The sequence below is a fragment of the Anas platyrhynchos genome, chromosome 15 (genome assembly GCF_047663525.1).
Source record: "Anas platyrhynchos isolate ZD024472 breed Pekin duck chromosome 15, IASCAAS_PekinDuck_T2T, whole genome shotgun sequence".
NCBI classification, from domain to species: domain Eukaryota; kingdom Metazoa; phylum Chordata; class Aves; order Anseriformes; family Anatidae; genus Anas; species Anas platyrhynchos.
Window position 1 is genome coordinate 389,639 of NC_092601.1, and position 15,445 is coordinate 405,083.

The 15,445-nt window shown below is 56.6% G+C and overlaps 1 protein-coding gene across 1 annotated transcript; it reads left to right on the forward strand.

Moving 5' to 3' along the window:
• The first annotated feature begins 220 nt into the window (after positions 1-220).
• LOC139998763 (maestro heat-like repeat-containing protein family member 7) lies at positions 221-10,166 on the forward strand. Its single transcript, XM_072023995.1, has 17 exons — positions 221-514; positions 1,108-1,178; positions 1,384-1,500; positions 1,703-1,782; positions 2,007-2,130; positions 2,442-2,531; positions 3,350-3,451; positions 3,677-3,854; positions 4,581-4,687; positions 5,047-5,196; positions 5,418-5,572; positions 5,934-6,072; positions 6,347-6,484; positions 6,663-6,839; positions 7,196-7,351; positions 7,621-7,722; positions 10,143-10,166. Exons 1-17 carry the CDS (start codon positions 313-315, stop codon positions 10,164-10,166), a joined length of 2,112 nt encoding a protein of 703 aa, XP_071880096.1. The 5' UTR covers positions 221-312.
• The last annotated feature ends 5,279 nt before the right edge of the window (positions 10,167-15,445 follow it).

Here is a 15,445-nt window from a genome sequence, read left to right on the forward strand (position 1 = left end):
TGCATCTTTGGCTTTTCCTAGAATGTTATATTTATCTCGATCCATAAGCTTTCTCATCGTTGCCCTTCTGATTCCCATCGCCATCCTGCTGGGACAGGGTGGGCAAGTGGCTATGCAGTGCTGAGCTGCTCACCTGCCCAGCCCAGAAGCGTGTCACAGTGGAACCCTTTGTGACCTCCCTTGATGACGCCCCCATCTGCTACCAAATATGCAGCTGTGACCCAGACCCTCAGTGTCCGTGCAGGACAGTGACGGGACAGGGCAGGAGCACAGAGCCTTTAAGGAGTCTAAGTGCACAGCCCACGTCCCAAAATGCGGTTCCGACGCTGCCGCCACTGGAGAAGACACCGTGTTGTCCTGGGGAGGTATCCTTGCAACCATCGCTTCATTCCTCCATGCCGCAGGGCGGTAAGGAGAATCCAGTCCTGCTCCAGGACGAACTGGCAGGAGACCTGGTCTCCTGAGGAGAGCAGATTTCCGCTGCACTCCTTGGATTTCCTGCCACCGAATCCCAGTGAGTGAGCATCCCGTGGGGTTGGGAAGGTTGGGGCCAGGCAAGCATCCCTGCTTGAAGCCAGGATGTCTTTCCTGGCACGGCAGCAGCGGGATCCTGTGGGTGGGGGGCAGAATGGCACCTGGATGCTGGGGGTGCTGGGAGCCCAACCCAGCATGGCCTCGCCCCGGGTTGGGAGGGAGCTTAGAGGGGGCCTAGATCCTGCTGCCTCAGCACCCTCAGAGTATAGAATTTGTTGCTAATTGAATACCTAATTGAAATCTACCCTCCGTGAGGTTAAATCTGTTAGGCCTTGTCCTGTCACAGCACTCCTGATAAAGAGTCCCTCCCCAGCTATCCTGTCGGCCAGGCCCTCCTCCAGGTACAGGAAGGCCGCTCTAAGGGCCCCCTGGAGCCTCCTCTTCTCCAGGCTGAAGAAGCCCAGCTCTCTCAGCCTGTCCTAGGGGAGGTGCTGCAGGCCTCTGATCAGCATCAGGGCCTCCTCTGGACCTGCTCCAGCAGGTCCGTGTGTCTCTCATGCTGGGGGCCCTTCCTCTCCTCGCTCCTGCCTTCAGCCCCTCACTGCAGCACTCCTCGCTCTTCTCCATTGCTAGATGCCTGGTTATGGGATTTTGGCAAAGAGGAAGCCAAGAACTTCATCCAGATTTTTGTCAGCACAAAGAAGGTAAGGGCAGCCACTTCTGTCGTGGCTGTGCTGGTGTGTCCTGACAGGGCCCTGGCCCTGCTGCCAGGCAGCAGGAGCGCTGCTGGCTGGGCAGAGCTGCTGCCCTCTGTGTGTCTCAGACAGCACTGCACGTCGCAGCACTCCGGTGCTGTGGGCTCTGGTTCTCCCCCCTCACGCTCCCCGTGGTTCTCTTTGTGGCTGCCAGGATGAGGAAAAGAAAATGAAGTTCCTGGAGAGCATCTGCACCATGTGCAGAGACTGTTCCTTGTTGGAGGACATGGATGCCTTCTGCCGCGAAATGGAGCTGGCAGAGAACATCAAGGTGAGGGGACGCATGGCGGGTTGGGGAAGGGGCAAGGCCCCTTGAGCGCCAGCCCCCTGTGAGGCTGGGGCAGGGGGAGGTGGAGACAAACCATGCACAGACACCAAGCTGCCCAAGGCAGGACTGGGTGTGCTGCTGGGCCTTCAGCAGCAGGCACGGGGGGCTGGTGTCTGCCACGTCCCATCCTGGTTGTGCTTTGCAGGTTTTGCTGGAAGAGGAGCCCACAGACAGTTTGCACACAGCGTTTCGAATGAAAGCCATGCTAACTATTGCTACGCTCAGGTACCTGCTAAGCCCCTACTTTGGCCAGCACATCCCTGGGCAATGTCCTGGTGGCCCTGAAGCTGACAGGAAGGTTTCCCATCCCTCGCAGGGATGCCTGTCCATGGGAAGACATGTCCTCCCAGGGACATGCCTGTCCTCCCATGGATGCCTGTCCTCCTTCCCTAAGCCTTGAGGCACCACTCCAGCACCAGCGTCCAACAAGCTCCTATCTCCCTTCTTAGCGCCACAGTGGAGTCAGCACTGGATGGCAAAAAGGAGAGTCTCCTGCATGCCTGCTTCAAGAGCGTCTTCTTTCTGCCTCCCTATTTGGACATGTCAGCGGCAGAAAAAGATCTCTACACCAAGGTATGTGCTGGGTGAGGTAGCGACACCCCCAGTCCCGCTGGGCTGCTGCCATGCTCCCACGTGCTGAGGCAACTGGACAACGAATGCAGGGCCGGGGCCCAGATTTGCTTTCCCAGCCTAATCTCTTCTTCCCCTTCCCCTTCTCTGGCCTGATCCAGGAGGTCTCCACACAGAAGTTGTTTAGCCCCAAAGTCACCCCCGGGCTCTGTGAGGTGGTGCATGTGTCCTCCCTTGCTGCTGGAGGTTCAGTCAGCTCCTGGGGGTGAGAAGGAGCTCAGAAATGCTTCTCTGATCCTCTGTCCTCCTTGCAGACCATGAACGCCATGGAAATCATGCTGCAGGCCTTTGTACGCAACTGTCCAATCTCCAGTGTCGGCAAGGAGTTGCAGAATATTTTGCAGGTCTGGCATTTGCAAAGAGTCGGTTTCCCAGGAGTGGTTCCACAGCTGGGGGGGTAACGAATGTCCATGCTGCAGTGGATGGCCCACCCCTAGTGCTAGGACTGAGCATACTGCAGGCAGGCGCCCACCTCCTTTGGGGAAGCCCACCAAGTTCTTCTGGGAGCCTGGCATCCCCTGGCTGTGGTCAAAGACCCTTTCCCCTCTGAAGAATCCTCTCATGTCACAGCAAAACCTTGCCCATGGCACTTCTGGGCCAGCCCCTGCAGACCCCAAGAGATCACCGTGTGCCAAAGCAGTGGGAGAATTTTAGCCCACTCCTTGGGCACCACAGTGGCGGCAGCTGGAGCTGCTCTCCTCCGTTCCCCCAGTCCCTCCAGTCTTCTCTTGCCAGGTGTGAATGGGGCAGAGATCCCCAGGGACATGCCCATCCTGCACGGGAGCGTGGCCCTGATGCCCTGATCTCCTGGCTGCCCAGTGGCTGTATCCCTGCCCCATTGCGGACCCCTGGTTCAAGCCACAGAAGCCAGCCTTCATGGAGGGGGGACAGAGGGCCGCGTTCTGGGGGAGGGCGCAGGAAGGAGCTGAGGCTGCGCTGGCAGGTGGCATCTGCCTGTCTGCTTGACCACAAAGTTGGCTGGTGGATCTGTGGCAAGCCTGCAAGGGCAGGAACGCAGGGGCAGGAGCCCTGCTGAGGGCTTTGCTCCACCTTGGGGGAAGCTTTGATGGACGGCGTGAGCACAGCCAGGGGTTCAGCAGTGCTGCTTCTGCTGGAGAAGGCATCAGCTCCAAGGGCAGACCAGCAGCTTCTCTGCTCACAGGCGCTGCTGCACTATGCCAACTCCCATAACACAGCTGTGCGCAAGATTGCCCTGCAGAAGATTGAGAGGATGAGTGATTTCCTGGTCACATATTTGGGGAAGGTAAGATGCCAGGAACCCTTCAGCCAGCCTGTCTCCCCTTCCCTACATTCCAGAGCATCCTGCAGCTTGGGGGTGCCTGTGCAGCAAGACCGGGCACAGGTGGGGGCCTCAGCAGAGCTCTGCCCTGAAGAAAGGGTCTTTGTCCCTCCTTTGCCCTTGCTCTTCCTTCCCCAGGTCCTGCTCTCTGCCTCCACTTAACCCTTCTCTCCTCCCTCCCTCGCCCAGACCTTGTTCACTGCTAGAAAATGCAAGGGCAGCCCTGGCACCCACAAAGAGGTCCACATCCCCATCCTGGGACAGCTGCTGGGCCACCTCTTCATTTTCAGCGGTGGCAAAGATACCACCAGAATCAGAGCTTTGGATGCTCTTTATCACTTCTACGCATTCCTCACAGAAGGAAGAGGTAAGAAGGTGTGGTGGGCAGCGTCCGTCTGCACACAAACATCTACTGATTTGCCTACTTGTTCTCCCTGAGTATTGTGAAGGATCGTTTTTGTGCTTGGTGGAGGCTGCCCACGGAATTCTGCCAGGTTCCCTGGCCTCCTCTGCTCCTCACAGCAGCTTCCCGCAGCATTCTGGCTATCGTTTTCCACAGAAGCTAGACGCTCACCTGCCGTCCAGGAGCAGTTCTCTGCTGCTGTCCTTCCCAACCCTCCCCAGATCACCTACCACGCTGTTTTGTGGTGTCCCCCAGTCTAAGCCATCGATCGATGAGCACTTCCCAAATGGCATCTTCCCCGAGGAGTGAACAGCAGAGCCAGCCGTGCATCACCAGGGATGGTGACGCCCTCCAGAATGCTCCCTGACTGTTTGCTCCCTGCCGTCTTAAAGGCAGGTGTCAGGGGGCTTCCTGCACATCCTGACCCCGAGCAGAAGGGGGTCTGTGACACGCTGCTACCCCCACGGCACCCAACGCCATTGCTTCTCCTCCTTCTGCATCATCCCTGAGGTCCCTCTTGCTCCCAGCACTCCTCACCTTGTGCTTTACATCCCTGCCCACCATTCTCCTCGCCGTGGGTCTGAGCCTCCCTCCTCAGACATTCCTAGTGAAAGTGCTTTTCACCATTTGGCAAGCTTGTTGGCAAAGATGCTCTTCCTTACTGACTCTTTGGTGTTTCTCCCTGTTTAGAATGCATATTGAGAGAGGACATGCTATATTATGCAGTGAGACACAAGAAATTGGAGTATGCAAAACTTCCATTTTCTATAACATCAACTCCGTGTGAAATTGCCAAGGTAATGAGCTCTGGCCTTGCTGGGGATCTTGTCCGCAGCATCAGCAGGCATCTCGTGTGAGCAAAGGGGTCCAGAACCGGTGGGGCTGGCACGGCCTCACTCGCCCTGCTGAGAGGGTTCCTCTTGTCCCCAGGCTGGGGCTATGCGAAGGCTGCTCCCCTGTGTCCCGGCAGCAGCTCCAGCCCTCCTGGCCACCAGCAAGCCCTGGTTACCTGCAGGGCCAGCACTCTGGCCCCATATGCCCCATCCTCACCCCTTCCCCCGAGGGCCCTCTCTCCAGAGCTGCCCTTGCTGCTCAGCTAGGCAGCACCCTTGGGACACTCAGTGAGGCATGTCTTCGCTCCTCCTTCTTCCCACAGGGGTTTGGAGGACATCTCTTCCCTGATGAGAGGCTGGACATCATCCTCACAGCCCTTGAAGCTTTACAAGACTCCAGCATCCATGACAAGCAGGGGGCCTGCAGCGTGCTGGACGCAGCCTTGGAGGACCCTGACTACTGGCTGACAGATGTAAGTGGCCTGTGGCCATGGCCCTGCCCTTGAGCTCTTCCAGGCGTGGTTCCTCTCTCCGTCCCTGCCTCCCTCCCTGCCTCCCTCGCACATCGGGGTCTCTTGGGCTCCAGAAGCCACCTGAAGCCAGCAGAGAGCAATGGAAGGGGCCAAAGTTTGAGTGGCAGCTGTGGCAATGGCTGCGGTCTGCTGGCAACACCATTCCCACTTTGTCCCCCAAGGTGCCAAAGACCATGGAGTGCATCAGGAGAAACCTGGGCAGCATCCACACGGCATCGGCGCGGCAGTGCCTGGACTCCCTGCTTCTCGAGCTGACCAACATGATGTCCAGGGAAGAAGCCAAGAACTTGCTGCAGTTCTCTCTGCCACGTGACAGGTCCTGGCCTTAACATCCTTGAGGGCTTGTTCCGCGTCGGGAGATGCACCTGGAGACTCTCTGCTTGCCACACCAATGGCAAAGAGCAGGACATCCCCAAGGAGCACAGCCCTCCTTCCCACCAATGTGTTCCAGCCCTACTGGGCCAGCCAGGGCTGCAGCAGCCCAGCTGTCCAAGACAGCCCAGAGTCCCCCAGCCCCCAGGGAACACCAGCTCAGCCCCCTCCTGCCTGCCCAGGCTGGGCCCTCAGTGCTCCCCAAGTCACAGGGGCTGCAGGACAGCCTGGGTCCTCTGGGGCTGGCCCAGTTTGTGGCCCTGCGGCTGAGGCAGCCTCACTGACAGAGTATTCTGGGCTTGCAGCACTGACCTGGCCATGTGGGAGGTGATCCTGGCCATGCCAAAGACCTTGGAGAAGATTTTAAACATCATCATGGAAGACTTGCCGCTGCGCAACTGGTGCACCGCAGTCACCGAAGACACCTGCATCCGTCGCTTGGCTGTGAGTTCCCAGATGAAACCTTGCTCCCAGCAGGGCTACGTGTGCCCCTTCAGGCACACAGGCACAGCCCTGTGCCCATCTACCCCCAAACTGCCAGCTCCCGCAGGACGTACGGACACATGGTCCCTGGGGCCGGCAAGCCCCTGTAGCTCCCCGCGCCTGGTGCCTCTTTGGTGCCAGCTGGCGCTGCCCCATCCCTGCCCAAAGGTGGGAGAAGAAGAGGCTGCAGGGAGCCCTGCAGGCCCTGCCAGGCTCTCACTGCTCTTTCTTGCAGATGCTGGCCCAGAATCACATTTCTGAGGAGGACTTTGTTAACCCAGTGCACCTCCAGAGCTACCTGAGGCACCCAAGACCAATGATGCGCTTTTTGGTTCTGAACGGGCTCTGCACCGTGTCAGAGAGCCCTGAGAAGGTGAGCGGGCCATCGTCAAGCAAAGCCATGTTGGCAGCCTGGGGCTTTGCTCTTCTGCCCTCCCGTCCCTCCCCGCTGCCACGAAGCAAGGCAGGAGGCTGGTGCTCAGGAACCAGAGCCCTTTGCCCAGGGTGGTCTCTCACTGCCTCACGGAAGGGAAATGGTGTCTTTCCTACAGGCAAGGAAAATTCAGGTCCTGCTGCCAGACATCCTGGAGGCCCTGCAGGACACCAACACAGATGTGGTGCTGAAGGCCCTGCTTGTGCTGAAAAACGTGATGGCTCATGTGGAGAGGTGGAAGGCCAGTGGCCTGGCTCTGCAGCTGGCTGAGAAGCTCCTGCCACTCTTTGACCACGTAAGTGTGCTGCGGGAGCCCGAGCCCTCAGCTGGGCCCCCTGTAATGAGGGCTGCCCTTCAGCCCGGCCCTGTGGGCAGCACTCAGGCAGGGCCTTCCCAGTCTCCTCGTCAGCCCAGGCGCTGGGGAGCTCTGCTTGGGCATGGCTGGTGCGGCTGGTGGCGAAAGTGGGGTGGCTGGCGGGCAGCCTGCGATGGCAACCGATTGCGTTGCCCTTCACGGGCACCAGGCCTTGCAGCTGCCCCTGAGCAGCTCCTCTGGGAAGGATCCAGCGCTGAAGCATCTCACAGTGCTGGGAGCTCCCTTCACATCAGCCACGCTAATGCTGAAATTCCTCCTGTCCTGCTCCCTGCCAGGCGTCCAGCCAGGTGCGGGAGCACTCCATCTGCCTCTTCCAAGCCGTGGTGGAGGCTGTGCTGCAGCAAAGGAAGAAGGAAATGAAGAGGAGAGTGCACAGGAGCTTTCTCCCACTCTACTTTCACATGAGAGACCAGAGTGAGAGCGTAGCAAAGGTACAGATCTCAGAGCTGAGCAGTTATGTGGGCAAGGGTGTGCTGATGCCACAGGGTTGCTCTGGGGGATCTCTGGCCGTCAGCATGAGCTGCCTCCGATGGTGGCTGTCCCGTGGCCTTGCCTTGGCCACTGAACCCAGTGCACGCTGCCCCCCACCACAGCCTCCCCTAACGCACTGGGAAAGGCTCGCAGCCCTGCCAAGAGGAGGGGACAGAGGGTCTCCTTCCCAAGGCTGTGCTGCTACCTCCCAACCTCTGCTGCTCCGCAGGCCTCTGGGAAAGCTCTCGCCGTGGCTGCAGAGTTTCTGCGACGCAAGGAGCTGAAGCGCTTCGTCCAGACAGAACAGACGTGGAGGATTGGGGAGTGCTTGGTAAGGACCCAACTTGGTTTGCCCCAGCTGGGCAAACGCGCCCGGCCAGAGCCCGCTGCCTGCAGCCGCATCCTCGCTCCCTTCCTGCCAGCACAGAGCCCCAGGGGGCTCTTCTGCAGGCCCCTCTGCCCTCCCTGCCCCCAGGATGCTGGAGGAGACCCTGGAGAGGGTGTGCAAGCCCCGTGACCCTGCGTTCTCTCTCTCTCCAGCTGCAGCAGGACAGAGGCAGAGTAGAAGAATACCTGCAGCAGAGCCAGCCCTACCTGAAGGCCACTCAGACCAACTTGCGACTTGAGGCCGTCAGATTCATTGGTGAGCCCAGCCCCTGGGTCCCTCTTGGGGCAGCCTTTGGCAGCCCCAGGCACTGCCCTGGCAGTGAGGCACAGCCCTGTTGCCCCCAGAGCCCCCCGACTGGGCCCTTGCTCCAGGGTGCAGGAGGGGGCACAGCCTGGCTGGCCAGGCCAGGGGCTGTGCTGCTGGGAGCGTGCTGGGGAGCGGGGCTCTGATGGGATCTCTGTGTCTAGGTCTTGCTGCGCGCTACTGCGAGGACCAGAGCGAGGAGAAGCTGAATGAAATCCTCAGCGGTGAGTGAGGGCAGTGGGGGGTGTGCTAGGGCTGGGGGGACAGCGGCAGAGGCCCCCGTGCCTTGCCCTGCTCCAGGGAAATGCTTCGGGGCGGAGGAGCAATGCAGCCATAGGAACGAGGGAGAGGAGACGGGGTAGCCTGTGGTGTCAGGGAATGGCCTCCCAGCCTGGAGCTGGGCAGTGCCGCTGAAAGGGTTGAGTGTCCCTGAGGGAGAGTCAGGGGAAAGGGCAGTAAGGCTGACAGAAGGTGGGAGCCTGTTGTAGAGCACGCAACCAGGACGAAGAGGGAGATGAGACAGCCTACAAGCAGCTAGGAGCAGGGTCACGATTGCTAGCCCTTGCTCTCATGGGGAAGCACAATAGCGAGAGGAAAGAGTCCAGGAGATTCCTGGAGTGTGTGAATCCTCCCAAGGGATGGAGGCAGGTGGTGAGGGAACCAGCTTGTGAAGGTGCCCCACTTGACCTGTGGTGCGCAGGTGGGGAAGGCCTGGTGGCTGCATTTGGGACATTGCTGAGCAGCAGCTTTCAATGGATTCCTTTGTCCCTCCTGCTCCTCCTGGCCTGGGGAAGAGTCGAGTGGGGCTGGCATGGTCTGCAGGGGATGCCTGGGGATCTCTGCAAGGAGTGGGTTTTCATCTCTGCTCTTCTTTCTTTTGCAGTCCTCCAGCCTTCAGAGAACGACCCGGAACCCATGGTCCGTTCCTTGGCAGTTCAAACCACCCTGATCCTGACGTCAAGGCATAACGCAATGTCAGGACGGAGATTTCCACTGCTGTGTTGCTGCTGCTGCTAGCCCCGCAGCAGTCCTCAAAAGAGCAATATATATTTTAATAGAACTAGGTTGTTGTCTCGTTATTCCAGCAGCTCCTTCACAGTGACTCGGTGCCATGACGCTGAGCTAACTTGGAGGCCACCAAGGACGTCTTTTCCCTGGGCCCGGTGACTGCATGGCGCCTACTCAACCAGTGAAAGAGTCACAGAACCCTTGTGCTTGGAAAAGGGCCTTCAGCTCAAGTCCAAGTTTCAGCTAACACCACCAGGCCCACCACAAAACCACGGCCCTTAGCGCCAAGTCCACGCATTTCTTTAATAGCTCCAGGCCTGGGACTCCAGCAGTGCCCTGGGCAGCCGGTTCCACCCTTTGCATGAAGAAATTCTCCCTGACATCCCATCCTGTGAGTCCACCTGTGGTAGGTGCGCCCAGGTAGAAGAACTGCTCAGCCTCCTGGCAGAGCTTCGGGAGGAGGTGGGCAGGCTGAGGAGCACCAGGGAGTCGGAGAAGGTTGAACTGTACTCTGCCAGCCCTGGGACAGATGCGTCAGGCAGACACAGCAGAGGAAATGGAGGATCCCCTACCCTCTGGCCATCAGGCAGAAGGAGTGCATCTCAGTGACGAAGGGATGGAAGTTTAGATCTGCTCGGGGCAGCAGGCGAACCCCTCCTTGCCTACCTCACCTTCCTTTCAGGTGCCCTGAAACAACAGACTCTGGAAGTAATGGACACACAAACGATGATGTGCATGAAGGTCCATCCAGGTTGGAGGGGTTTTCTAGGGCAAGTCAGCCTTCCCCAGTATCACGACCACCTCCATCAAGAAGAAGAGAAGGGTTACTGTCATAAGTGACTCCCTTCTGAGCAGAACAGAGGGCCGCATATGCCGGCCTGACCCAACCCATGGAGAAGTCTGCTGCCTCCCAGGAGATCAGGGTAAAAGATGTTTCTAGAAAGCTCACTCGCCCCGTAAGGCCCTCTGAGCATCATCCATTATTGTTCTGTCCCCGGGGTTTTTCGGGGCCCGGTGGCAGTGCCGTCCCCTCTGTGTCCCCCTTCGCGCAGGTGACACCTTGGTGCTGGCCGTAGGCCCAGGATGACGCCGAGCTCCAGGCGCACGGTGCCAGCGGCCCCGGTGCACAGCCGAATGCGGTCGCCGTAACCGGGGTTGGGGGTAAGCGGTTGGGGGCCCCCCCCCCCAGCCAAAATTGGCTCAGGCGCTCCCACCAGGTCCCCTGGGGCCGCCAGGTGATGCAGGTCAGCGCGTGGCACCCCGGGGTGCTGGGGATCTGGCAGGAGCCGAAGCCCATCAGCTCGCTATGCCCCAGGGAGCCCTGGTGCCACACCTCGAGGTGCAGCTTGGGTCAGCCTGGGGGGGGCGACAAAAGGGAGGGGGCATTGGGGACAGTTGGGGACAGGTTGGGGACACTTTGGGGACACCTTAGCGGGTATTTGGGGACACTTTGCAGACACCTTGGGGACACCTTGGGGACACTCTGGGGACGCACCTTGCAGGCCCTTGGTGGCGTAGTGGATGTCGATGTTGTCACCCGTTATCACCCTGTGCCCCCCTCACTGGCGTGCAGCCCCCACTTGCAGAAGAGGCGGCGCTGCAAGTATATATAATCCTCTATACCTAGAGGATTGGTTATCTACTTTGATCAATCAAATTTGATGTATGTGATGCTGCTGGGGATGATTAGTATACATTGTGTGGAACAATGAGTTGGGTGAAATATTCTAGATATGGGAGTCCAATAATTGCTAAAAACTTGTTTATAAATCTTGCAGAGAATATTGTGAAAGCATTCTCTTCTGGTTCAATTGGCCTTGGCCAAATCTGAAAACAAGACACGGATTAATGATACTCAAAAGAAGATGAGGGAGGGCTACGAAGATGGTGAAAGGCCTGGAGGGGAAGACGTACGAGGAACGGCTGAGGGCACTGGGCCTGTTCAGCCTGGAGAAGAGGAGGCTGAGGGGAGACCTCATCGCAGTCTACAACTTCCTCGTAAGGGGGTGTCGAGAGGCAGGAGACCTTTTCTCCATTAACACCAGCGACAGGACCCGCGGGAACGGAGTTAAGCTGAGGCAGGGGAAGTTTAGGCTGGACATCAGGAAGGGGTTCTTCACAGAGAGAGTGGTTGCACACTGGAACAGGCTCCCCAGGGAAGTGGTCACTGCACCGAGCCTGACTGAATTTAAGAAGAGATTGGACTGTGCACTTAGTCACATGGTCTGAACTTGGGTAGACCTGTGCGGTGTCAAGAGTTGGACTTGATGATCCTTAAGGGTCCCTTCCAACTCAGGATATTCTATGATTCTATGATTCTATGATTGTGATATATGGAGTGGTAATTTGTGTGGAGAAAATGGTTGATATTAATAAAGAAGGGGGAGGTTTGGGAGTGTGGCCATGGGGCTTGGAAAGCCCTGTGGTTGAGATAAAATTAGACTCTTAACAAGGAGGCCATCAGGAATGTAAAAGAGTTTAGAGGGAACCAAGAAGGGTGATTCAGGAGACTTCATGCAGGCTCGGGTTTCTTGTTCTCCAGCCATTAAGGCATGGATGTTTCTGGGCGTTTGCTGTTGTTGTTACATTCAAAGTTGTTTGACCAATTAAAAGTTGTTTTGAAAAGAACTGCTGTGGAGAGAAGGGGATAAGAGGGGAGCCTGCCTTCAAGAAAGAAGAAGAAAAAAAGGCAACACGATGAAGTTACATCAATAAAGAAGCAGGAAAAAGAAGTGAAGAGGAACAGGCTGGCAGAATGGAGACCAGGACGGGAACAGGCATTTTGATTGCCTCATGAAGATAGGTTCGGCCAAACTCAGCAAACTGCTCAGAGAAGCTCGTACTGGAAACAGGCGCGCCAGAGCTGGAGAGAAGCTCGAGCTGAGAGAAGTGGAGCCAGCACACAACTGCCCCTCGCTGCTAAGCAGCTGCGCATTATGGGGAATCATACGTCCTTAGGAACAAAGACTGTCCTGGTCACCTCACAGCTTATTCTCCTTATTAACAATCGGACAGTTTATGATCCTGAAACATGGGACCAAACTGAGGTCAAGGTGTGGGACTCTGCAACGAGAAACGACAAGGTTGCAGTGGGATTGCTTGGCACCTGGCGAGCAATCTCTGAGGCCTTAAAGAGCCCTGTGGGACCACAGTCAGAAACGTGTGGTTTGCCAGACTGTGAGGGAGCCGCGGGCTCCTTTACTGCTCCTTCTGCCACGCCATCGGCCCCTCTGCTGCTACAGCCATCGAAGGCTTTTGCTGTTACGCCCATGGTGACCTGGACGTGCCTTTTGGCCCAGGCCCTATGGCCTTGAGAAGGAGCTGGATATGCTTGTCTTCGATTTGGGAAGAACGGGATCCATAGGGCCTGAGGACCGAGTTGCTTGACAACATAAAGCAAGACATATTGTTCAAAAGGAATGGAAAACGGAGACTTGTTAGTAATCAAGAAAAGGAGTGGAAAATGGAGACAGTTGAGTCGTGGAACTTGGAGGATTGTTTGTTACCTTTCCTGATTGTACGTATGTATAGGCATACTTGGGTTTAGTATGTAAAGCGATGTTCTGTATATTTAGAATGTTTGATGTTCGTGTGTGCGTGCTGGTGGAGCGTAGACTCCCCCCACACCCAGCGCTGTTTACTTGCCTTTTATACCTTTTATAGCTTTTATACCTTTTAGAAATATTTGTTTTATAAATATTACAAAGTTCAGATTGAGTTGAGACCTCATGTATAACAAGGGGAAGAGCAGAGCTAAGAGCAGAGCTGAGCGCCTCCAGCCCCCATTTCTCGCCCCCACCCCACACAAAACAGCACCGGGGGGGGGGTGGTCCCAGGAAAGCTAGGGGCTGCTGGGGGGGTCGAGGTGCTCTAGGGCAGGCGCAGAGGGAGCAGAGCAGCCCCTGAACCCCTCAGGGGGCCGATCCGGACCCTGTCCCAGTTACCCCAGAGCCAAACCAGCAGCCAAGCCCTCAGGCCCACCCCAGTGCTGGTGGAGACCCCAAAAACGAGGGGTCCAGACCCCTCCTGTCTCACAGGAGACCCCACACAAGACCTCAAAGACATCCCCTTTTGGGTACAATTCCACCTCTCTTGGCAAAACTTCCCACTTTTTGTAAACAACTCCCACTTTTTGGGAATGACTCCCCTTATTTAGGTAACAATGCCACCTTTTTGGGGAAAATTCCCCCTTTTTGGGGAACAACTCCCCCCTTTTGGTAATAATTCCCCATTTTTTGGCAACAATTGCTCCCTTTGTGGGAAAAACTCCCCCCTTTGGAGAAAAATTCTCAATTTTGGAGAAAAACTCCCCCTTTTTGGGGAAAAAATTTCCCCAAAAAGGGGGAATTGTTCCTAAAAGTATGTTGTTGTTACCCAGAAAGAGGGAGTTTTTCCCCCAAACAGGGGAATTTTCCCAAAAAAGGGGGAAATTTCCCCAAACAAGGGAATATTTTCCCCAAATGGGGAGTTGTTTCCCAAAAGGGGGAATTGGTCCCAAATAAGGGAGAAACGTTAACAAAAAGTGGGGAGTTGTACCCAAAAAGGGGGGATTTTTCCTTATAAAGGGGAAGTGTTCCTCCAAAATGGGGAGTTTTCCCCAAAAGACGGGGAATTGTTCCCAAAAGAGGGGAGTAGTCCTCAAAACAGGGGGAACTGTTTCCAAACAATGGGGTATTCTTCACAAAAAAAGGGGAATTTTCCCCCAAAGGTGGGCATTCTTGCCTAAAAAGGGGAAATTGTTCCCAAAAAGAGGGATTTTTTCCCTGAAGAGGGGGAATTGTTCCCCTAAAAGGGGGAATTTTTAACAAAAATGGAGAACTGATCCCTCAAAATGGGACTCTTTCTGAAAAAAAGGGGGAGATGTTCCCAGAAATGGGGAAATTGTTCCCCCAAACAGGGTAATTGTTAACAAAAATGGAGAATTGTTCCCCCAAAATGGGACTGTTTTTGAAAAAAGGGGCAGTTGTTCCCCAAAACGGGGAAATTTATCCCCCAAACAGGGGAATTGTAACAAAACTGGAGAATTGTTCCTCCAAAATGGGACTCTTTCCGAAAGTGGGGGAGTAGTTCCCAAAAATGAGGAAAATGTTCCCCAAAAAGGGGGAATTGTTATCAGAACTGGGGAATTGTTCCCCAAAAGGGGAATCGTTATGAAAAAGTGGGAATTGTTCCCAAGAGAGAGGTGTTTTTCCCCAAACAGTGGGAATAGTTCCTAAAAGTATGTTGTTGTAACGCCAGCTTTGTAGCCCTGCTCTGGGCACACTCCAGGGCCTCGATGTCCTTCTGGTACTGAGGGGACCAAAGCTGAGCACAGCGCTTGCGGGGCGGCCTCACCAGAGCAGAGTACAGGGGAACGATCACCTCCCTGCTCCTGCTGGCTGCACTATTTCTAATGCAGGCCAGGATGCCATTGGCCTTCTTGGCCACCTGGGCACACAGCTGGCTTGTGTTCAGCCGAGCATCGATCAACACTCCAAGGTCCCCTTCCTCTTCATAATTTTCTAGCCACTGTGCCCCAAGCCTATGGCATTGCATGGGCTTCTTGTGGCCAAAGTGCAGGACCCGGCACTTGGCCTTGGTAAACCTCACCCCATTCAACTCAGCCCAGCAGTCCGGCCTATCCAGGGCCCTCTGAAGGGCCGCCCTACCCTCAGGCAGGTTGACACTGTCTCCCAGCTTGGTGTCTGTAGTGGATTTATGTGGCAAGGTTTTGGTAGCACGGGGGCCACAGGGGTGGCTTTTGTGAGAAGGATCTGGAAGCTGCCCCATGTTTGCTAAGGGCCCCTCTGCTGACCAGAGCTGAGCCAATAAGCGATGTTGTTTTGCGCCTCTGTGAAAGCATATTTAAGACAGGGAAAAAAAACGCTGTGCCACACAGCAGCTGGGAGAGTGAGAGGAGTGAGGAACGGCCTTGCAGGCGCCAAGGTCAGTGAAGAAGGAGGGGGAGAGGTGCTCCAGGCGCCGGAGCACAAGTCCCCTGCGGCCTGTGGTGAGGACCCTGGTGAAGCAGGTTGTCTCCCTGCAGCCTCATGGAGCACCACGGTGGAGCAGGGTTCCACGCTGCAGCGCGTGGAGGAGACCACGGTGGAGCAGGTGGCCCTGCACCGATGGAGGCTGCGGCCTGTGGAAGACCCCTGCCGGAGCAGATTCCGGGCCACACCTGTAGCCCGTGGAGAGGAGCCCACGCAGGAGCAGGTGACCTGGCAGGAGCTGCTGCCTGTGGGGGACCCAGGTTGGAGCAGTTTGCTCCTGAGGGAGGGACCCCGTGCTACGGACCCATATCTGGAGCAGTGCTGGAAGAGCTGCTGCCTGTGGGAAGCCCACGCCGGATCAGTTCAGCAAGGACTGCATCCCG